The sequence below is a fragment of the Narcine bancroftii genome, chromosome 3 (genome assembly GCF_036971445.1).
Source record: "Narcine bancroftii isolate sNarBan1 chromosome 3, sNarBan1.hap1, whole genome shotgun sequence".
NCBI classification, from domain to species: Eukaryota; Metazoa; Chordata; class Chondrichthyes; order Torpediniformes; family Narcinidae; genus Narcine; species Narcine bancroftii.
The window spans coordinates 330741131-330765712 of NC_091471.1; the positions used below are offsets into that span (position 1 = coordinate 330741131).

Below are 24582 nucleotides of genomic sequence, written 5' to 3' on the forward strand. Positions count from 1 at the left end.
CATTCTCACGGGTCTACACAGAACAGGCATTGGAGAAGGGGAAAATAGAGCATCCCAAGTCTCGAGGGCCAGGATGTATTGTTACTTAAGTGCAAGCAGAGAAAGTGAAAGTGTCTGCGCCCGTGTGGGTGTGTGTGCCTGTACGGGAAACGCTTTGCAGGGCTGGCTTTCCCTTTTGAAAGAGATGTTTACAAGCAGCAGGTGATGAGACAGACATCAGCACTGTGGCCCTAACCAATGAACTGGCCATTTTGTGCATGGAGAGGTTTGAGAGTGGGGAGGCTGAATAAATATGAGCGAAAAGCATCTTTGCATGTCTAGTGAATATAAAAGGGCGGCATTTAGTGCACTTAAAATTAATAATTGTACCTGGAGGTGGGTGTGTTCAGGCTCTAGGTTAGACCAGGATGAGTGGGGGATTGCCCAAGGGTCCTGGGGTCAACTTCGGGCACCTCAGCTTCTGGTGGTGACTCAGAGTGTGGAACACGGCAACCCCAGAAAGGCATCAGTGTGTGCCTAAGCGAAATCTGGCTCCCTGCCCGAATTGCTCACCATGGGAGGGAGAGTAGGTAGAACTCCCAGGCCCGCTGTAGGCGTCTGCAAGCTGCTATCCACCAGCGTTAGTACCTGTGTATCCCCTTAATTTTGGGATATTGGCTTGCCTTGCTGATGGGAAGTTTACAAGCCAACCACCCCAGTCCTGATGCAACTTGACGTGTCGGTCTTAAAACAGGTTCCAGGAACACTCCCACATCCTTGGTGCAAAGGACACAAGAGACTGCAATTGCTGGAACCTTCATTTTAACAAAAAAAAATCTGCTGGAGGAACTCAGTAGGGTCGGCAGTATCAGGCGGGACGCCTCCGGTCAGCCACCCGGGCTTCCAGCCGAAACATCAACACACAACCTGCCGAGATTCCCCCAGGAGAAGGACGTCCGCGCGCTCAGGGCCCTCAGGGATCTAGTGTACGCGGGAGTTGGGGGGGCGGGAGGAGAACCCATAGCCTGATGCCGGCCAGGTTCATCTAAACCAAGCCGTGTTTGGTATTGCTTACTCCAAGTAATAGAAGGAACTCACTCAGGGGTCTTGCATTACCTACAGACTTCACACCGGGGGATTGCACGTTCAACAATTCCACTGTAATGCACTGCGGCAAGGGCCAAGTCGGGGTAAAGGGAAGAGTACTTGTAATAACATGCGACTGTTCCAATGGCCTTTATACCCCAGCACATCAACAGCTTGGCTCGTGTTTACTCTGAAACACGGTGCTGGATTTCTGACCACAATTGCTCCACCCAATCAAGGAGAGTGTTGGTGAAAACACATTAGTGAGAGCTTGCTGTTATCCACAAGTGTCCTGCACTTTCAAAACGCCAGGTTTCCTCTTCATCCTACCCTTGGTTTCACCTTGCCGGCCCAGTGCACGGGGTTTTGGCACGGGGTTTGCAATCATACTCGACCCACCAGTCAGAGGCTGGGTTCGCTTCGACTACCGGGGAGGGGAGAGCGACAGGAGATGAGGTCCGGGACCCTTCTTTCCGAGCGGAACGCGGACCGGAGCTTGATCTGCATTCCGAATCAGCAAGAGCAGGTGGTGTGCACTCGAGTGGCCGCCACGAGCTCCAATCGAAGGCGCCCACTAAACGCGGGGGCTGTCAGGACATTTTAGGTAGCTTGATTGGTGCTTAAAGGAAAAAAATCCAATCAAAACACTCAAAATATAAATAATATCACAATATAAAGAACATCCTACAGTACTGTAAAAACCTCTAGTCAACAGTGCAAGCAGGAAGAATAAGATTCCAAGGCGAACAGACAAGGTGACTAAGCAGAGGGATGGGACATGGAAACTAAAATGACTGGACTGTCACCGGGAGAGAGCGACTATGTTAAAGTGTTTGCAGCCCTTAACATAATGCAGCAGGAGGACGTGTTCTATTCTCTCTCAGACACACAATACCAACACATCTAGGACTCCACTGAACGATGACTCCTATCTAAGATAAAGTTGGTCAGCTTTTTCTTTCTTAACAAAAAAAAAGAACGCCCTCCCTCGTTTCACTTCCTTCCCCGTCTCACAGCACCCAAAGCAAAACAAGAGAGCTCTTGATCTGACAAAGGGGCAGCAAGGTTCAAACTCTCAAGCCACGAAGGGGAGGTGGTGAATAAAGGTCTGGCAGCCGAGTTGGGCGTTTGCTCGCAGAATACTCGCATATGTGGACTGAAAGGGAGTTTGGTCGAGGACTGGTTTAACTGCTGGTTCCGATTTGTGGGGGGGGGGGGGGGGGGGGGGGGAGTGTTTCCTATCCACACGCTTTCGCTAGTGCGGACAAGTTTGCTTTATTTGAAAAGTACGCACAAAACAAAACTCGCGGGGAGCTGCAAAACTTGCAGCAGGTCAGGGACTCGGCAGTAGGAAGCGATTCGGAAGGGGGAGGGCTTCCATCGCTTTTGAAAGTTTGCTACACCCGTTGTCTGCCACACCCAAGAGAGAAATAAATTTCCTTTTGGAAGACCGGACCCTCCCTGCGTCTCCCTCACCGTGCACCCGCAGCCTCCGAACTGGGTCCTGAGAGGACGGAACTCGGACCCCGAAAACGACCCGGCGCAGGTGGGACAAAGCGTCGAAAATTCGCCGATTTCCCTCCCTCGCCCGCAGTTGACAAGGCAGCGCGGGTCAAAGGCTCTTCTCGCCAGTGAGACGCGAATACAAAATTCAAGCTGGGGCGTCGCTGGTCTCCTGCCTCCACTCTGAATCGCCTCTGGGAGACATATCATCATTTCAATCCTCCCCCCCCCCCCCCAGCACATACGGATACAGGGCCAAGCCTTGAGACTCCCCCCCCCCCCCCCGAGGAGGAGGGCCCTACAGACACGATACAGAAGGCACCGTACGCTTTTGCCTTTACCTGTCATATCCCTTCCCCACCCCCCTCCCCTTTGAACGGGAGGAGGAAGGGGAAGGGGGAGCGAGGGAGGAAGGGGAAGTGGGGTAGGTTAACCTCTCGCTTGCTATCTTTCTCAAGGGCCGAACGAAACACAAAGACAGACTGAACACTTGACCACCTAACAGATGCAAACACTTCAAGGAGGAAATTAGAAATGAAATCTTGCCCCATATAAGCTGCGAGGTTCAACATCACAGGTCTGGAAAGCCTTCGTTTAGAGCCCTACTCACAACGAGAAAAAGACACAACAGCTGCCTCGTTCATATTGGTTTGCCCTGCTTCCTGCCAAAGTCAGCTAACTCTCTCGGAAACAGTCGCCCTGGTATCTGCTGACTCCTCTCTGACGGGCCTGGGCACGGTTGAGATGACGCCCTCGCCCCTCACTTTGCCCTTCTCTGCGAGCTCAGTCTTGGAGGGCTCCCGCGGAGGCAGGCCGACTTCAGCGCGGCTTCGTAGGGGCTTCTCCTCGCCGCACGCTCGGGCGCTCAAGTCTTTGGGTTCGGAGGGGCTGCTCCCGTCCTTGGAGCTCTCCGCCTCCTGGATGGCCGCCTCCGGCCCGGACTCTTTGGCCTCAGCGGGGTGCGGCGCCTCCTTCTTGAGGCCCCTGCCTTTGGGGCTGGCCTCCCGCGCCTTGGGCAGGGCGCTCTTGAGGCTTTTCTGTCCTCTGCCGGCGTCCACCTCGCCGCTCTCCTTCAGCGCCGAGCTGCCCACGGCCGGCGCGCTGGGCTCCTCCTCGAAGATCCGCGTGCTTTTCCGCTTCTTCAGGGGCGAGCTCTCCTCGCCGAGGTTGCGCTTTTTGATGGGCAGCACGGTTACCTCCTCGGGCTTGACGCACGATTCCTTGGCCACTTTCTTCTTGGCCCCGGCCCCCGACCCCGCCGCTGCGTTACCGGCGGCCCCTCCGGCCCCCGCGCCCGGTTTTCGACCCCGCTTCTTGGGCACAGCCTGGGGGTCGCCATCCGCCTTGCGCTTCCGGCCGGGCACCCCCTTACGCACTTTGGGAAGCGGCCCCGTGGAAGACGTGGCCCCTTCGGCCTTCTGCAGCAGGGGAGCGGAGAAGGGCAGTTTGACCAGGAGCTTGGCCGCGCTCTTGTCCGACAAGCGCTTCGGCGGCCCGCCTTTCCGCACCATCTTATCCTTGCCGCTCCCTTTGGGTCTGCCCCGCCCGCGGCCGCTACCCGGCGACTTGGGGGTCTTGGGCTTTTTGGGTGGCTTCTTCTCTCTCCTCGACGGGCTCCCTCGGCCTGTGACCGTGAAATCAAAGTCACTGGGATCCAACGTGGTGTCTCCGACCTTCTCGAAGTGCGCCAGGAGCTCCACTTTGGAACGGAACGCCTTCCCTTGCGGGCTGGAAAGCAAAGGGAGGCAAATCAAAAACGGAGGCAGCGTCCTTTCTAAAATACGTGGGCCCTGCAGGAGAAACCGAGCAGCTCACAACGCATCGACAGGAAGGGCACTGTACATCCATGTGTACTAGTCAGGCATTGTGCTCCAACCTTTAGGGAGTCCACTATATCACACCTCGCCATTGGCTCCCATAATCTCTTGCCCTAGTTTGGTCATACCAGAGCTGGCCCCCATTAGCCGGTCGGGGGGTATAAAGCCCACCACATGAGCAAGGGGTCTCCTTTCCCCCCGAAATCAAACCCAAAAGCTCCACTCCATGTCAGGAGCTGTGGAGGAGGAAGGAGAGTCCATTCCGAGGTGTTGGTGGGGGGGGTTATTGTGGTGCACACATACAAATCAATCGTTGTAACATTTCTCAACTAACCAGGGTACTGTACCTAGACCGATTGTGGGGGGTGGATACTGTACCTGGATTGGATTGAGGGGGAGTGGGTACTGTACCTGGATTGGATCAAGGGGTGGCGGGTACCGACCCTGCACCCTTTGGAAGGGTGTGTGTGGGTGTGTCACTGTGTTTGTGTCAGTGTGTCTGTGTGTGTCAGTGTTTGTCTGTATGACTATGTGTTTGCGTGTGCGATCCCAACAGCTACTTTCTCCTCCATGGGCAAATAAGGATCTTTGCTGCAATCAACTTGTGTTCAGACTAGTTGATTCTAAGACCCACTGAACTTGTTCCTCACATCACAGTAATCCCTTCACTCCTCTGAATGGTGCGTGACCTGCTGTTTCTCCACCATCTTTCTGCACTGCACTCGACCCCAGCATCCATGGACTTCCTTGTCTCTCACACTGCTCCCTTCCCTGCTCCCTGGCACACCTGTTGGTTTAATTTCGGGAACAAAGTTTGCAAAATGAATGATGCGGTGAGAAAAGGGGCAGGGGAACTTATTGGGACTGGTGGGGGAATTCTGAAACCAAGGAGTCAGACATCTGATGGCACAGCCACCATACAAACTCACTGAGATGCAGAACATCACGAGGGATTTAGACAGAGTGACAAGGAAGAACCTCATTCACTAAACAGAATTCAAAGTTCAGGGGGAAAATTAAATAAGTGCAGTAAAGTTCTCATTATCCGGAATTCAAGCAAATGGCAAAAAAAAAGGCTACCGAGGAAATAAATAAATAACGAGATTGAAATGAATAAAAATTCACATACCACCTGAAGTAATTCCTTACTAACCACAGAGCACTGATGGCATTCTATACCTGAGGTGCTCTGTGGTTAGTTGAGGGATTACTTCAGGTGATATGTGAGTGTAATAAAAAAGGTTGAGAATTTTATAAAAATCAGGACAAGGGAGTCGAAAACTGGAGAGGGGGAAAGGTTTAAAGAGGACCTCGGGGTCAACTTCTCCCACACAGAGGGTGGAAGGTCTGAGATGAGCTGCTAGAAGAAGTGGTGGGGCCTGGAACAATTATAATCTCTGAAGGAGATTTAGACAGGTACGTGGATGTAGTGAAACACGGATGTCTGCAGGCACTGTAATTATGGTAAAAACACACAGTAAATGCTGGAGGAACTCAGTCGGTCTCTTAGCATCCACAGGAGGTAAAGATATATCACCAACGTTTCAGGCCTGAGCCCTTCCTTGAGGTAAAAGCAATAGGCAGGCAGCCATCCGAATGAAGATGGGGAGCGAAAAGGAGAAGAGACCAGATAATGGGACAAAAGGTGTTAATTGGATGTGACAAAAGAAAAGATGAGATCTTTTTGGCTCTGTTAGAGGAAACGAAGGGAAAAGGGGGGAGGGGGAGAGAGAGAGAGAGAGAGAGAGAGAGAGAACTTGAGGAAAGGAGATAGAGGGACAAAGATAGGAGGGGAGGTGGGTTAACAGAAACCAGAGAAGTTGATGTTAATGCCATCCGGTTGGAGGGTGCCCAGACGGAAGATGAGATGCTGTTCCTCCAATTTACGTGTGATCTCAGCCGAACAATGCACAAGTCCTCAGATAGACATGTTGGTGAGGGAACAGGACGGGGAAATGAAATGGGAAGCCACTGGGAGATACACAATATTGCGGCGGACAGAGTCGAGGTGCTCAACGAAGTGATCTGAATTCAGGTAAATGGGACGAGCTAAGGTACATATTTATTGCCATGGATGAGTTGGGCCAGAGGGCCTGTTTTCATGCTGTAAAACCCTTGCGACTCAGTGAGGGTACAGGCAGCAGGAGAACTGTATCATGAGGTAGGGAAGCAACAGTAGGAAGAAAACCTTTCCAAGAACATCCAGTGTCCAAAGGTTTCTGAGCTCATCAGGGTGACAGTGAGACGGTTGGTGCAAATCATCACAGCACAGAACACCCAATATCACTGGCATCTCCCTTTCCCCTACTGACAGTTTTCATCCTTCAAAAGGGCTCAAAGAATCACCAAGGATCCTTTCCATCTGGCACATAGCATCTTTGACCCACTCCCATCAGGAAAGGGGTACGGGAGCATCAAAATCAGGACGGCCAGGCTGGGAAATAGCTTCTTCCCACAGGCTGTGTGACTGATGAACAGTGTCCTGCAACCGAGTAAATCATTCCTAACTCTGTGATTATTGTGCGCTATGTATTGTGTACATACCATGGTTTGGAGAAACGATATTTTGTCTGATTGTACATGAGCAGATGATAATAAACTAATTAATATTACATTTTTACTTTAAGTTTTATTTACAGCACAGCAATTCCGGCCACTGAAACCAGTGCCCCTCAGTTCCACCATTTTTAAAGAGTGGGAGGAAACCGGAGCACCCGGGGAAAACCCATACAGGTCACGGGGTGGCTGGGCTGCTGGCGCGGCAATAGTATTACACTAACCGGGCTGCCCTGATCGATGAGGTGTTCGCCCCAGAGACCCGTTTGCGAGAGCTTGCCGCATACAAACGGCCTTCACTGTCCCCAGGAGGGGACACTGGGTTTGGAGTGAACGACCAAAAACTAGAGGGCCTCAGTGGGCCGGGCAGCATGCAGGGAGGGAAGCGGTCAACGTTCAGTCAGGCACGATTTTCCAAGACCGAGGGCCCCAACCCAAAACTTTGACTGGCCTCCTCTTTCCCCGGACACTGGTCGACCCCTCAGGCTTCTCCCAGCCCAGTTTCCGAAGTTCGACTCACTTGATAATGTAGACATCGTACTTCCCCGCTGACCGCCCCGACTTCCTCTGCTTCAACTTTCGTGTCCAGCCCTCAGGAAGCGTGGGGTCGTCGTACAAGGGGCCTCGGTCCCGGATCAGGGAGCGCCGGGGCTTCGGCGTGGAAGGGGTGGCTGCAACGGCTCCTTCTTGCTCTGCTGTCTCGGCCTTGGTCCCGTCAGCGGGCTCGGGTACCGGGGCCTCTGTGGATGGAACCTCTCTATGCCTCTCCTCTTCCCGCTCATCTTTCTTCTTGTGTTTCTTCACTTTCACCAGCTTCTCCCTTTGCCCAGCCTGCTCGTGATCTTCAGATTTCTCTTCACTGGAAAAAAAACAGCAAAACACATACACACCGTCGTTTTAACTTCTGACTTGCAAAACTGATCCCCAGTAGGTCAGGAAGAGGCCTGAGGTTTTCATGAAATCCGACGCAGAATTTCTCACAGCAAACCTCTGCCACAATGCTGGGCCCCTCACCTACTTCCCATGTCCCACAGTGGCCTCCTCTTCCCCATTTTCTGCCCCCTCACCCAAACTTGGTTATGACCTCGGCTGTCAAACCATGCCACAAAATGGGAGCAATTCTTTCTGAGCTGGAAGCGCATGTAGAGAACGTTGGAAATGCAAGGCAGCAACTCTGCAGTTCTAAACTGGTATTTATAAAGCATCTCTAATGCGGGAAGAAGTCCCAGGGCACTTCACAGGAATGCAACCAGTTCTAAACTGACACGCAGCCAAAGCAGCATCAGGACGCGTTGCCGATGAGCTGCATTCTGAAGGGTATTATTGGAGGATGTAAAGGAGTGGGGCATTTCACTGGCAGTGTCACATTAATAAATGCAGTTATTGACAAAACTGTTTCCAAGTTAGCAATCTGCCAAGTCTCACAACTGCCACCCCCATCCAAAAACAAGAAAATTTAGCCACATTCAGCGACATCCATTTTAAAGGACCTTTCAAACATCTAGTCATTATAAACAGGGAAAATTAAGAGTTATGGAGTTGAACATCAGGAGAAAGTTTTTTTTTACTGAGTGTGGAAGTTAATGAAGAGGGAGATTTACCAGGATGTTGCCTGGATTGAAAATAAGTCTTATCAAGGTTAGCAGAACTGGATTTTTCTCCTTGGTGGGAAGAAGGATGAGAGGAGACTTAATAGAGGTCCATAAGATTCTGAGTGGACAATGCCCGTTTCCCAGGGCGGGATCAACAAGCATCAGAGGACATCTGTACAAAGTGAAGGGAGGGAAATTTAGGTTTTTTTTTACAGAGTTGTGGGGGCCTGGAATGCATTGCCGGGGGGTGGCGGTGGAGGCTGGAACATTTACGAGACACAGACAGGCCCACGGATAGAATAAAAATAGAAAGTTATGGGGTAGAGAGGGTTTGGTAAGAATATATAGGTGGACACAACGTTCAGAGCTAAAGGGCCTGTACTGTGCTGTAGTGTTCTATGTGCTGTTATGTTCAATATTAAACAGCATGTTAACAGGCTCTTCAGACGGACTCATCCAATGCTGACCTGAGCCAGTTCCATCTGTCCACGTTTGGCCCATATTCAAGATTCCTTTATTGTCAAGTAATAGTACGGAACATGTAAAATTAAACAAAATTGCCTTCAGCTTGCCGCAAGGCAGACAAAGAGTCACCATTAGTGTTGCCCATTACCCCTTACAGTATAAGAGAAAGAGAAGCAGGAGAGTCCCTTCAGAGACACTGAGTGTCTTTGGATTCTCCTCCAGTGTTCCCACAGCTGCACAGACTCCTGTTTGAACCAGCAGCAACCCTGAGCTCCAGATCTGAACCTCCGACATGATCAGGAAGCCTTCAGCACTCGTCCCCTTTAAGAGCCCTTCTTGAATGCCAGCTCCGATACCTGGTTTCCATGAGCCAGTCTCCAGCAGCCTGTGTGGGTCCCTCAACCCCTTACTGGTCTGTTGGCGTGGTCACCGTCCCGAAGGGACGTCTCCTCTGCTCTCCTTCTCAATGGGGGATCAGGGGTGTAAAGGTTAAAACCTTGTGTTTTTGATTCTTTTTAAATTTTGTGACTATCCCTTTAAGAAAAATTATCATTTTGTAGCGGGAGTAAATGGGCTAAATTGCCATAACATGTGGCCAGTCCAGGATGGCGCGGCCTCCCCTTCACTGCTGAGAAGGAGCCTGCGCCTAGTGCCACGTGCAGGCTAAGGAGCCCTCCATTTCCGCTTAGTGGCCCACCGGCTGGAGAATGATACTGCGACGTGATGACGTCACTTCTGGAAGCCAGTGGGTACGTCACTGGAAGTGGGCAGGCCAGAGCGGTGAATTCAAATCAATAAAGTCATTCTTTGGTTCACCCTCATGCTGTGTGGCGTCTCTTTATTTGGTAGGGCTGGCACAGCAGTCACTATAGTTTGTAGTGTTTACATAGTTACTATGACATCATATGTTGTAATATCTGGGCGTACGGAGAGTTTGCATTTCATTTTTCGAAGAATTATAAAGGAGACGCAAGCTCGAGATACTTTTCTCTGAATTCATCTAATTTTGTTTATTTCTTTTATATCTCTTTAAAGTTGAATATCATTATACAGTATAAGCTTTGTTTACTCATCATGATGAAAATTTCAATGCAGTTATGCAAAATGTTTATTAGTTGTATCAATGAATTAAAGCTACTACAATGAAGTTTGATTTATTGGATTATTAAGAGTAATTCAGAATATCGCCCTCATGTTTCCGAGAAGATGACACGCTTTGAAATTGGGAAATATTTGAACTTATAAGGTGTCATCTATATTTTTATTCAAATAAAAGTATGGTTGTGAACTTTCTTTTATTTTTATTTAATTTTTTATTTTTCACACTATATATCACATTATTCAAGATATACACATTTCTCCTTTCAAATATATACAGTGTCGTTTTCTCCCCCCTCCCTCCTCCCCTCCCCCCCCACCACCCCTCCATCCATTCAAAACTCTGAGTCTAAGATACATCAAACCCATCAAACAATGTTGTCACTCAACATTAACAAACAAAAACTTCCACTGAGTCAATTCTTTCCATTCTCTTTTCCTTTTGTCATTTTAGGTGATAGATGTCCCGGTAGGTTTTCTCTATTATATTCCATGTACGGCTCCCATATTTGTTCAAATAATGTTATATTATTTCTTAAACTATATGTTATTTTTTCTAATGGAATACATTTATTCATTTCTATATACCATTGCTGTATTTTCAAATTATCTTCTAATTTCCAGTTTGACATAATACATTTTTTTGCTACAGCTAGGGCTATCTTAACAAATCTTTTTTGTACACCCTCCAAATCAAGTCCAAATTCTTTATTTTTTATGTTACTTAGGAGGAAGATCTCTGGGTTTTTTGGTATATTGCTTTCTGTAATTTTATTTAATATCTGGTTTAGATTTTCCCAAAATTTTTTCACCTTTTCACAAGTCCAGATTGCATGAATTGTTGTTCCTATTTCTTTTTTACAATGAAAACATCTGTCAGATAATGTTGGATCCCATTTATTTAACTTTTGAGGAGTGATATATAACCTATGTATCCAATTATATTGTGTCATACGTAATCTCGTATTTATGTATTTCTCATAGTTCCTAAACATAACCTCTCCCATGTTTCCTTTTTTATCTTTATGTTTAGATCTTGTTCCCACTTTTGTTTAGTTTTATCATTTATTTCCTCATTCTCCTTTTCTTGTAATTTGATAAACATGTTTGTTATAAATTTTTTAATTATCATTGTGTCTGTAATCAGATATTCAAAATTGCTTCCTTCTGGTAACTTCAGACTACTTCCCAATTTATCCTTTAAATAGGATTTCAATTGGTAATATGCCAGCACTGTATCGTGAGTTATATTATATTTATCCTTCATTTGTTCAAAGGATAATAATTTATTCCCCGAAAAACAATTTTCTATTCTTTTAATCCCTTTTTTCTCCCATTCTCTAAAAGACAGGTTATCTACCGTAAAAGGGATTAGCTGATTTTGCGTCAGTATTAGTTTTGATCATTGTTAGTTTGTTTTATTTCTTTCTACATGAATCTTCTTCCAAGTATTAAGCAAATGGTGCAATACTGGAGAATTCCTATGTTTTACCAATTTTTCATCCCATTTATATAATATATGTTCAGGTATCTTCTCCCCTATTTTGTCTAGCTCTAATCTAGTCCAATCTGGCTTTTCTTTTGTTTGGTAAAAATCTGATAGATATCTTAATTGTGCGGCTCTATAATAATTTTTAAAATTTGGCAGTTGTAAGCCTCCTTGTCTATACCATTCTGTTAATTTATCTAGTGCTATCCTCGGTTTCCCCCCTTTCCATAAAAATTTCCTTATTATTTTCTTTAACTCCTTAAAGAATTTTTCTGTCAAGTGTATTGGCAGTGCCTGAAGTGGTATTGTATCCTTGGAAAAATGTTCATTTTAATACAGTTTATCCTTCCTATTAGTGTTAATGGTAAGTCTTTCCAATGCTCTAAATCTTCCTGTATTTTTTTCATTAGTGGATAATAATTAAGTTTATATAGATGGCTGAGGTTTTTATTTATTTGTATACCTAGGTATCGTATTGTTTGCATTTGCCATCTAAACGGTGATTCTTTCTTGAATTTTGAGAAATCCGCATTATTCATTGGCATTGCTTCACTTTTATTTGCATTAATCTTGTATCCCGACACTTCTCCATACTCCTTCAATTTATTATGTAATTCTTTTATTGATGTTTCTGGTTCCGTTAGGTATACTATAACATCATCTGCGAATAAACTGATTTTGTATTCCTTGCCTTTTATTTTTATCCCTTTTATTTTATTTTCTGTTCTTATCAGTTCTGCAAGTGGTTCTTTAGCTAACGCGAACAATAAGGGCGATAGTGGGCATCCCTGTCTTGTTGATCTGCTTAAGTTAAAATGTTTTGATACATATCCATTTACTGTCACTCTTGCCAATGGCCCCTTATATAATGCTTTAATCCAATTAATATATTTCTCTGGTAAACTAAATTTTTGTAGTACCTTGAATAAATAATTCCATTCTACTCTGTCGAAGGCCTTCTCTACGTCTAAAGCAACCGCTACTGTTAGAGTTTTATTTCCTTCTACTGCATGAATTAAGTTAATAAACTTACAAATATTATCTGTTCGTCTTTTTTTTATGAATCCAGGTTGGTCTAGACTTACTATTTTTGGTACATAATCAGCTAATCTGTTTGCTAATAATTTAGCTATTATCTTGTAATCTGTGTTAAGTAGAGATATTGGTCGATATGATGCTGGTGCAAGTGGATCTTTCCCTGCCTTTGGTATTACTGTAATTATTGCTGTTTTGCACGAATCTGGTAAGCTTTGTGTTTTATCAATCTGGTTGATTACTTCCAGGAGGGGAGGAATTAATAAATCTTTAAATGTTTTATAGAATTCTATTGGGAGACCATCCTCTCCTGGTGTTTTATTATTCGGCAGATTTTTTATTGTCTCTTGTATTTCTACTATTTCAAATGGTTCTATTAATTTATTTTGTTCCTCTCTTTGTAATTTCGGTAGTTCAATTTTAGTTAAGAATTCATCTATTTTGCCTTCTTTCCCTTCGTTTTCAGTTTGGTATAATTGTTCGTAGAATTCTCTGAAATTTTCATTAATTTCCATTGGATTATATGTGATCTGTTTGTCTTTTTTCCTTGATGCCAATACCATTCTTTTAGTTTGTTCTAAGCTGCCACGCTAGAAGTTTGTGCGTTTTTTCTCCTAGTTCGTAATATTTCTGCTTTGTCTTCATTATATTTTTCTCCACCTTATATGTTTGAAAGGTTTCATATTTTATTTTTTTATCTACCAATTCCCTTCTTTTAGTAGTGTCTTCCTTCCTTGCTAATTCTTTCTCTATATCTGCTATTTCCTTTTCCAACTGTTCTACTTCCTGATTGTAATCCTTCTTCATCTTAGTTACGTAATTTATTATTTGCCCTCTGATGAATGCTTTCATTGCGTCCCATAATATAAACTTATCCTTCACTGATTCCGTATTTATTTCAAAATACATTTTAATTTGTCTTTCTATGAATTCTCTAAAATCCTGTCTTTTAAGTAGCATGGGGTTTAATCTCCATCTATACATTTTTGGAGGGATATCCCCTAACTCTCTTGTCAATATCAAGGGTGAATGGTCCGATAATATTCTAGCTTTATATTCTGTTTTCCTAACTCTATTTTGTATACAAGCTGATAACAGGAATAAATCTATTCTTGAATATGTTTTATGTCTATCCGAATAATATGAATATTCCTTTTCCTTTGGGTGTTGTTTCCTCCATATATCCAAAAGTTGCATTTCTTGCATCGATTTAATTATAAATTTGGTTACTTTATTCTTTCTGTTAATTTTTTTCCCGGTTTTATCTATGTTTGAATCCAAATTGAGATTGAAATCCCCTCCTATTAATATATTCCCTTGCGTATCTGCTATCTTCAGAAAAATATCCTGCATAAATTTTTGATCTTCTTCATTAGGCGAATATATATTAAGTAAATTCCAAAACTCCGAATATATCTGACATTTTATCATTACATATCTTCCTGCTGGATCTATTATTTCCTCTTCTATTTTAATTGGTACATTTTTACTGATTAATATCGCCACTCCTCTAGCTTTTGAGTTATATGACGCTGCCGTTACATGTCCTATCCAATCTCTCTTTAATTTCTTGTGCTCCACTTCAGTTAAGTGTGTTTCTTGCACAAATGCAATATCAATTTTTTCTTTTTTCAGTAAATTTAGCAGTTTCTTCCTTTTGATTTGGTTATGTATTCCATTAATATTTAAAGTCATATAGTTTAATGTAGCCATTTTATACTTTGTTTATCTTTCCCTTCTGTTTTCTCATCATCACCTTTCCTTCTCATCCTTTTCTGCTTTCTTTCTTTGAACAGTTTATAAGACAACATTTTTAACACATCAAACATTCCCCTTATTCTCCTACCTAATATTTCTTTAGCCCCATTGTCCCCTCCCCTTCCTGAGTTGCCCATTATCCCTTGTCGGGCAACCACTTCTCCCCTCTCCATTTGGATTTGCGAATTCACTCGCAAGCGTCAACTGATTTTGCAGTGACCGTTACTTCTCCCTACCCAGCCCCCCCAGAAAAGATTTCAATTTTTATATACAACAAAGGTCACTCTCTAAATTCCCTCTTTACTCCTCTCTTCCCCTTTTTTTCCCTCATTAATTCTTCTCTATACACTATATATTTTCTTTTAAATGCACATACACTTATGTAATATATGTATTATATATGTATATAGTCCTATACACATGTCTTTTTAGTTCACAGTCTTTTGTACTCTCGTTACACGTCTTCATCTCTCAGTCTATTTTGTAATTGTTCTGCAAATTTTCGTGCTTCCTCTGGATCCGAGAATAGTCTGTTTTGCTGTCCTGGAATAAATATTTTCAATACCGCTGGATGCTTTAGTATAAATTTATACCCTTTCTTCCATAAAATCGCCTTTGCTGTATTGAACTCCTTTCTCTTCTTCAGGAGTTCAAAACTTATATCTGGATAAATAAAAATTTTTTGCCCTTTGTACCCCAGTGGCTTGTTGTTCTCTCTTACTTTCTCCATTGTTTTCTCCAGTACCTTTTCTCTTGTAGTATATCTTAGGAATTTTACTAAAATGGATCTTGGCTTTTGTTGTGGTTGTGGTTTAAAGGCTAATGCTCTATGTGCCCTTTCTATTTCCATTTCTTGCAGTAGTTCTGGACATCCTAAGATCCTGGGGATCCAATCTTTTATAAACTCTCTCATATTCTTGCCTTCTTCATCTTCCTTAAGGCCCACTATCTTTATATTATTTCATCTGTTATAATTTTCCATTATATCTATTTTCTGATCTAACAGCTCTTGTGTCTCTTTAACTTTTTTATTAGATTCTTCTAATTTCTTTTTTAAGTCCTCTACCTCCATTTCTACTGCTGCTTCTCGTTCTTCCACCTTGTCCATTCTTTTTCCTATTTCTGATATGGTCATATCTATTTTATTCACTTTCTCTTCTGTACTGTTTATTCTTCTTCTTAAATCACTAAATTCTTGTGCTTGCCATTCTTTAAATGAATCCATGTATTCTTTAATAAGAGAAAGTATATCCATTGTCTTGCCTTTCCCTTCTTCTTCCATTTCACTAATCTTCCTCTTCTTCTTCCTCTGGGTTGGCCATCTGTTGTTTCTTTGTTTTCTTTTTCTTCTCTTCTTTCTTGTTTTCGTTGTCTTCTATGTTCTCCTCTTGCTGCTGCTGTTCTGTAGCTGTCATTGCCGGCTATGGAGATCAACTCCCCAGCTGGTCGCCCCTCCTATTGGTGTGTTTTTTTGCATGCGCGGTTGTGCACTTTTACTCGGCCCAGCGAGACATTTTTGTAGTCCACTTTCTACCGACCTGAGGGAGCGGGCTTCTCTCTCCACCGCGGGCCTCTTCGAACAGGTAAGGCCTTCTCCTTCTTCTTCCATTGTCTTCTCTTCCTCTTCTTACCGTTGGTTTCGACTTTTCTTTTTTCGTGGCCATCTTCTTTCCACCTTTATATTCACTTTACTTTAATTTTTATTTTTGTGCCTTTGTGCTTTCCTTTATTTTTTTCAACTTTTCTAGAGAGGGCTGGAGTTCACCGTCCGGCCACTACTCCATCACGTGACTTCCCCCGGTTATGGAAGAAAGGCTTGTAAAATTTATCTGAAAGAACTCAATTTGTTAAGAGTCTTTAAGCTTTAAAGAAGTCTAATTTTCTGTGAGAATATTCCAGGAGCCTCAGTTAGAGCATGTCTGTCTAACTGCAGACACCTGTAACCTTGGAGAGATAAGATAGAGAGCTACCAGCCAGAATATGGCAGAAAGCCCAAAAGAACGTTCTGAAAAGTTGTAAAAACAACTGATATGCCAGACTGTGTGCAGAACACAGAGACAAGCCAACCAGAGAAATCCTCTTCAAGGGATCACACAAGATACAAATTTGTTTACAAGGGGTGTTCTCCCCATTTCTGGTGCCCTGCACTGGTCAACTGTTCCCCAAAAGTCTGCACCCCCTTGAGAGCACTGCCGAGCACAGGGGTCGCCAGCTTGGTCCCAGACCCTTGGTTGCAGGATTTTAGTTTAAAAACACCATGGGCTCTTTGAACAGGTTGTTTAACGGTAGTACGGAGTCGCAGGTTAAACCCTTCAGAGCACTGCTGTGTCTCCACTCTCCTGGGTCCACACCAGCAGCACCACTGCCATTACAACAGCTCTGCCATTCTCTCTGTAGAATCATAGATGGAGCCATAGAACACGATAGCACAGAAAAAAGGCCCTTGGCCCTTCTAGTCTGTGCCTTCTATTCTGCCTAGTCCCACTGATCTGCACCTAGTCCATATCCTTCCATAACCATCCCATCCACGTACCTGTCGAAATTCTTCTTAAATGTTAAACTTGAGTCTGCATTCACCACTTCAGGTCATTCTACGCTCCCACCACTCTGCATGAAGTTCCCCCTCATGTTCCTTCTGAACCTTTCCCCTTTCACCCTTAACCCGTCCTCTGGTTTGGATCTCACCAACCCTCAATGGAAAAATCTGACCTACATTTACTCTGTCTATTCCCCTCATAATTTTAAACACCTCAACCAAATCTCCCCTCATTCTTCGACGCTCCAGAGAATAAAAAGTCCTAATCTGTTCAACCTTTCTCTGTAACTCAGTTCCTGAAGTCCAGGCAATATCCTAATAAGTCTTCTCTGCACTCTTTCTATCTTATTGATATCTTTTCTATCCAAATTTGGCCTCACCAATGTCTTCTACAACTTTACCATAACATCCCAACTCCTGTACTCAATATTTTGATTTATGAACGCTAATGTTCCAAAACTCTCTTTACAATCCTGTCCACCTGTGACGCCTCTTCTATTTTTCCTATTCATGAACCTGCCTAAATGTCTTTCAATAATTCTACAGGCTCCTACCATTTGGTCCCACCTCCCTCATTGTGAAAAAGTTTCACCTCACATCATCCTTGTAGCATTCCCCTCTTTCCTCTAGTTTTCAAGTACATGACCCTGGGATTGATCTTATCCATGCCATTGTAATCATATAAACCTCGACAAGGACAGCCTCCTGGAGGTCAGAAGAAAAAACCCCATATGCTTGTGTAAAAGTTGAAATTTTAAGATAATTTTTAATCGTTAAATTGATGGGGTCAACTATTACATGGATAGTACTTTTGGTAGGTACCTGTGTAAGACGGGGCATCAGGAGTTCCAACAGTTGGTGGGTGGCTGCGACCAGGTAGAAAGCATGCGTTCGAGGAGTCTGGAGCTCCAATGGGCAGTGACCGGGACCAAGGTGAGAGTCTGCGGTTGGGGCATCAGGAGCTCATTTGGGCAGGCGGCCGGGGCCAAGCCGAGAGTCTGCTGTTGGGATGGTAGGAACTCCAGTGAACAAGCAGTTGGGGTGTCGGGAGCACTGGTGGGCGGGCTGGCAGCTGGGACTGGGTGTAAACTGGCGGTTGAGGCGTTGGGAGCTGGGTGGGCCGCTGGGGCCGAGGCGAGAGTCTGTGGTCTTGGTGTCAGGAGCTCGGATGAGAGCTCGGGGGGTGGCCGGGGGTGATGTGAGAGTCCATGGTCTGGGTGTTGGGCGCTCGGATGAATAGGCAGCTGGGGCTCAGGTGAGTCTATGATCTGGGTGTTGGGAGATCCGATGGGCTGGGACCAAAATTGGGGGAGGAGGGGGGTTTAACTTTACATGCAATATACGGAAAATACCAGATATTTTGGCAAGATATCAGGGGTTGACTTCTACGCAAGTAAATGCAGTTACTTCTCCTAACTCAAGCACCTCAGCCCCAGTAAAATCCTTGGAAATCTTTCATTCACCCTTTCCAGCTGAATTGTAAAGCAAAACTTTTAATAGTCCCAAGTTTCGGCACCCAATGGGATCGCTGTTCAAGGTCACAGGGGCCGATCTGGCAGGATGACCTCTGAAACCCTGTTGAGCAAGAAAATCAAGTAGAGATATAAATAGCGTGGCTAAGCAAGGTCTGAGAGAAATCCCAGGGTCCTTAACAGCTTGAAGGCTGGCTTTCGGCTTGCTGACGAAGTGAGATCGGCCATGAACGAACGCACTGTTAGTTTCAATCTCAATTATACTGGAAGAAATTCAGTCTCTGAAAATTGTTTTGTGATTTCTTAGCGTTTTCTTTATCCTGAAAGCTAGCTTTTGTTCTGGTCTGTTTAAAAAAAAGTCACAGAAAAACAATCTAATTGATGTTTTTAAAAACTCACCAGCAGACAAATACTACCAGGAAATAATAAAGCAGTGCCTGAATGAAATGGCTGAACAATGTCAGTATCGAGCAGCTGCTGTAACAATCTAGGCCACTGCCCCTGCATTTAAATTTAGAAATTAATTTAAATTTTACATCAGAAATGCAGTTTTCAACAACATGAATTGTCATCTGTGGTTACGCCCTGTAAAGTCTATCCAGTCAAAACACACAGCTTTCCAGGGATTAACCAAGGTGCACCCCTCTGTCCTGACAAAGGAAACATTCCATGTCAGCAGCATGAAACGAGCAGGAGGAGGCCAGGATTACTAACTTTAAATGTATATAATTTTAGACACACAGCACAGTAACAGGTCCTTCCAGCCCATGAGCTTGCCGCCTAAATACATCCAATTAACTTCCAACACCCCCCATCCCCCGTATGTTTTTGAATGGTGGGAGGAAATCGGAGTCCTCCCTGGGGAAACCCATGCAGATACGGGGAGAACATACAAACTCCGGATTCGAACCCAAGTTATTGGTGCTGTAACAGTGTTGCGCTAACCGTGCCAGCCTTATTCATTAAGCAGAGGTCAGAGCCACAGGGGAGTCAGAATCACAGAGACATGCGGTACAGATATGGGCCATTCAGCCCAAGTCCATGCTGACCACCAGAAATTTAAAAAAAAATGTTAATCCAACCAGAACCTGGTCTCCCCACATTCTCATCAACCTCCCCTTGGACTCTACCCCTCACCTGCATAGGAGAGAGAGCAGCATGGAAAGTGGAGCACCTGGGGTGCAAGGCTGGGGAGAACCTAAGCAGTACATGCAAACTCCACATACAGCACAGGTGGTCTGAACCTGGGTCTGTGGAGCAACGAGGCAGCACGTCTATTAGCCACACCACTGCGCCTCCCTAACTTGCTAAATCTGAAAGAATTTGACTGTGACCACAAAACTGCTAGACTGCTAAAGACTGGTCTGGTGTGAAAACTTCTGTTCCTCCCAGGACTGGCCTGAGGGTGATGAGCTGACACTTGGCTGCACTGTGAAATGACTGAGCCAGCCAATTAAAAGGGAAATTAGGCGTATATAATAACTGCTGGTCTGAGCAAAAACACCCAAGGGGTTTTTATGCACAAAAGCCGTGTTATCGCCTGCTCACGTTACCAAAAAAAGGGAAGACTTACCTTTATGCAGAGGATAGAAAGGGCAGATGGTGCAGTCCTTTTACCTAGCCCAGAACAGTGCGCAAGCTTCCCAGGGCAAAAAGGGGCGGGACGTGTAGTACAGCAGTGGCTGCCCTGCAACAGCTCTGCCGCCCTGCTGCCTGATGGTCCCCCTGCCCCGCTGCCTGATGCCCCCCACCCCGCTGCCTGATAGTGCCCCTGCTTCACTGCCTGACGGCTACCCCAATCGCACTCCATTCTTCCTCCATTTCCCGCACTCTCTTTTCCATTTTCCCTTCCTCTCCACCCATCTCCCCCCCATCAGCCCCACACCGATCCCATTGTCCTGCTGACTGATAGCCCCGTCGCTCTGCTGCCTGACAGCCCCATCAGGACTGGGCGACATGAGGGAGTGGGGCGACGTGAGGGAGTGGGTGACGTGAAGAAGCGGAGTGGAGTGAGAAAGTGGTGCGAGGTGGGGGAGCGGTATGGAGTGAGGGAGCGGGCAGAGTGAGGGAGTGGGCAGTGAGGGAGCGGGCAGAGTGAGGGAGCGGGCAGAGTGAGGGAGCGGGCAGAGTGAGGGAGCAGGCAGAGTGAGGGAGCGGATAGAATTTGAGGGAGCGGAGAGGAGTAGGGAGCGGAGAGGAGTGAGGGAGTGGAGAGGAGTAGAGCAGGTGGAGTGAGGGAGCAGGATGGTGTGAGTGAGTGCAGCCTGACCGCTCTGTGACAGCGCAGTGGGGCAATCAGCGCAACGTCAATCATCTTACCTTCCTGTTTTGAGCCACTTTCAGTGGCAGTCCTTTTACATAGGAAGTGGAGCGACTTCACTCCACCTCTGACACTACCCCACTTGGCAGAGGGAACCTGGATCGTGTTGGACCCACCAATCCATCTTTGGACCTTTTATGTAGATAAGTAGAGTGTCTTAAAGGCAGAGGAAACCTGTCCTAACAAATCGCTAATTTTCACTATAAAAGGTCTCCAGATCCAAAAATACAATTCAATTATGGTTTTTACACATAAAGAATGTAATTTTTGCATAGTCAATATTCATACTTACCTTCTGGAGTGACCGTTCACACAGAACGACCTGTGTACAGATATACCGCATGTTCAGACAAAGTGCCATAGATGCGGTACTCACATAGGCTGGACGCGGGTCATTGTCACCCGTGACATCAAGTGACCCACTTTTGTCACTGCATCGATGTCACGGGTGACATCATTCATCTGCTTCCCAAATAGCCCCCAGACAGAAGAGCAAAATGGCCCAAGATCCAAAGAACCTGTTACTGCCAGCATCACTCCAAAGATTCGACATAGTGGCTAACTGCTGCTGGTAAGTGAATCTCTCCTTGCTTCACATTTAAATCTCCCGCATTGCAATGTCACCAGCTGAACGCGTCATCATGTGCGTTGTTTCCATTAGTCTATTGTTGCAGACTGCCCGCTGCCACAGGAAAAACTTTGGAGCAGGAGTGAACTTCCAACCAGAGTTTTGCATTGCGGGGATTTTGCGAAAATTTCCCGTCAGGCAGTGGCTATGTAAAAACCATATATAAAACTACTGAGGGAGAAATGTCTGTTCTCACTACTGCCAGCAGGAAAGGGGTACAGGTGCCACAAGTCCTGTACCACCAGGTTCAGGAACAGCTGCTACCCCTCCAAACAAATTCAACGAGAGACTCATTTAACAACTTGCATGTTATTTATTAGTGAATATTTATATTTTGTTTTGCAGTTTGTTTGCACTGTCTTCTTGTTTGAACACAGAACTCCACAGCACAGTGCAGGCCCTTTGGCCCTTGATGTTGTGCCTACCAAAAAAAACCCTCCCTACCTTTAGCCCTCTATTTTTCTTACATCCATGTGCCTGTTTGCACTTCTCTCTTTTATATACAGATCTTTTTAATTTTTTTTTAACATTTTTAATTAAAACATTTTTAGACATGCAGCACGGTAACAGAACCTTCTAGCCCACGAGCCCGTCACCCAATTACACTCAATTGACCGACAACCCCTGATTCATTTCTGAAGGGCGAGAGGAAACCGGAGCCCTTGGAGAAAACCCACGCATACATGGGGAGAATGGAGACTCCTCACAAACAGGGCTGGATTCAAACCCCGGTTGCTGGCGCTATAACAGCATTGTGCTAACTGTGCCGGCCTTGTTCATTAAGCAGAGGTCAGAGCCACAGGGGAGTAGAAATCACAGAGATGTGCGATACAGATCGGGGCCACTCAGCCCACTGACCACCGGGAACACTTACATTAATCCAACTGGAATTGTTTTACTCTCCCCACACTCTCATCAACCTCCACTCGGACTCTACCCCTCACCTGCACGGGAGAGAGAGCAGCATAGAAAGTGGAGAACCTGGGCTGCGGGACTGGGGAGAGCCCAAGCAGTACGTGCAAACTCCACAAGGCAAAATAGAAAAGTGGTGCTGTCGGAGCTGCTTCAATGACATGGGGAATGGAGACATGGCTCTCACCTGCGGTGTCCAACCACCCAATCTGCCTGCCGTTGGCTCTGTACAGGCCTGTTGAAGGACCAGACTGTATTTTTTAAAAATCCTGTGACAGCAGGGTCTGGGCTCAAGTTGGCGGCAGCTGTATTTGGCAGTGGATGCAGAGCACCAGAAAACAGGGAGACCGTTTGCAAAAGAGAAGCAGAGAAAATGACCCACAGGTCGGTGACCACGGCAGCAGACCAGCGAGGGGTTCTGAGGCTGAAGAACACACAGGCAGCGGAGCTGTTGGTGACTCGAGGCGAGGAACCCACGCAGGCTGCAAGTGACTGCAGTCAAGAGACTCGCACCAGGTAGTGGGCTGCTGGAGACTGGCTTGAGACTGGCTGAAGGAGGAATAAAGTATCAGTATCAAGATGTGAAAGGGTGCAGTGGAGGCTACCTGATTGGGTCAGAGGTGTGCACGTGGAGCTCGAATTGCCGATGGTTTGGACTGAAGGCTGTGTGGCTGCGGGAGCGCTGGAGGCAAATCCACGGACACTCAGTGTCTCTGGGGGAACTCTCCTTTGCTTCTCTTTCTCTGACTGTAGGGCAGTGGGCAATTTCTGCTGATGGCGAACCTTTGCCTTATGGAAGAATTACGTGTAATATCACATATTTGTTCTTTTACAAGACAACAAAATAATGTTGAATCTAGAAAGGAATCCATCAATTCTAGCAGGTCCCATCGTTTATCTAGACCCTAAAGGAGCAAGTTACAGGGCCTTTGAGGTGTGGGAGGAAACCAGACCACCTAGATGAAACCAACAGAGCACACAAACTCCACACAGTGAGCACTGGACGTAACTGAACGCTATAGGTCGCTGGAGGTCTGCTTGCTGAGCTACCACCCTGGTTCAGATTCAGACTATACTCTACACCCAGCACATGTTTTGTTCTCGCTACTGCCATTGGGAAAGAGGTCTAGGGGCCACAAGGCTCAAACTACCAGGTTCAAGAACAGCTACTACCCCTCCCTCAGACTCCTCAACGATAAACTCAATCAGGGACTCATTTAAGGACTCGTACTTGTGCACTTGATTTTCTTTTTGCTCTCTCCTGTATTGCACAGTCAGTTGTTTACATTCATGACCAGTTCACAGTTCTTTGTTTATGCTGTGTACAGTTTATTTTTTGCACTACAAGAGAAAGGAATCTCAGGGTTGTATGTGAGATGTCATGTACGTACTCTGACAGTAAATCTAAATTCTGATCCATACTCAATACCGAAGGCCGATGTGTCAAAAGCCCTCTTTACATCCCAATCTACCTGCGATGCCAGGAAAAAAAAAGGAAGACCCTTCAGAGTCACTGCGTGTCCGTGGATTTGCCTTCAGTGCTCCCGTAGCTGCACAGATTTCAATCCAAACCATCGACAACCCGAGCTCCAGATCTGAACCTCCAACGTGATTTTATTTAAGCTGCTGAAGATTAGGCTCGTGGTGGAACTGCTCCAGGCTGGGCTGGAGGCTAATTGGCTCCCTTCAGCAAAAACTGGCTCCCAGCGAGGTGCCTCAACGATAAAACTGAGGCAGTGGAAATAATCAACAAATCATAACCCAGGAAACTAACATTACAGCAAAGATAATCTGCAAGCACTGGTGGTCTCAGAGTCTGATTCTTTTAGTATGCTGTCGAAAGGGGCTCTGCCACATAAGAACTTGCAAGTTCTTTCTCTACACACCACCCCCCCAACAAAAAATATGCACATAGATGATACAACTCTGCTTTTTTTTTTATGACGCTCAGGAGTGGCAGAGCCAGTGAAAACTGCAGGTTACTGATGGAAGTATGAGAACACAGATCGGCTCGATTCACTACTGCAAATACTACAGACATCTGCAAATAGTTTCACGTCACTGTCACTGGCTGGTTCGGATTTTCAAAAACAAACTTCTCGCTCCTCCGGTTTTCTCCCTCTCACCCATGAGAAGCAGCCTCTGTTGTCCATGTTTCAGGGACTTGAAGGGGCGACCTGAGGCAGTTTGGAAAGCCCTCACTCACGTTCTGTCTAACAGGATGATAATCAAGGAACTTGGTCAATTCCCCCACCCTGTTTCTTACTGAAAGGATTCTGAAGTTGAAGGCAACAATTATTCAGCCAATAGTTATAGATTGAAGGAGGCCATTCAGC

General features: G+C 45.6%; 1 protein-coding gene across 3 annotated transcripts in view; it reads right to left on the bottom strand.

Annotated features, from left to right (window-relative positions):
- Positions 1-3094: 3094 nt before the first annotated feature.
- mecp2 (methyl CpG binding protein 2) overlaps positions 3095-24582 on the bottom strand; it is an 87831-nt gene continuing 66343 nt past the window's right edge. For all 3 annotated transcript variants that reach the window (XM_069929264.1, XM_069929266.1, XM_069929265.1), the window contains 2 exons: positions 7462-7800; positions 3095-4296 (listed from right to left, as the gene is read on the bottom strand). In XM_069929264.1, the coding sequence (XP_069785365.1) occupies positions 3240-4296; positions 7462-7800 (1396 nt within the window). In that variant the 3' untranslated portion in view covers positions 3095-3239. The remainder of the gene's footprint in view (positions 4297-7461; positions 7801-24582) is intronic.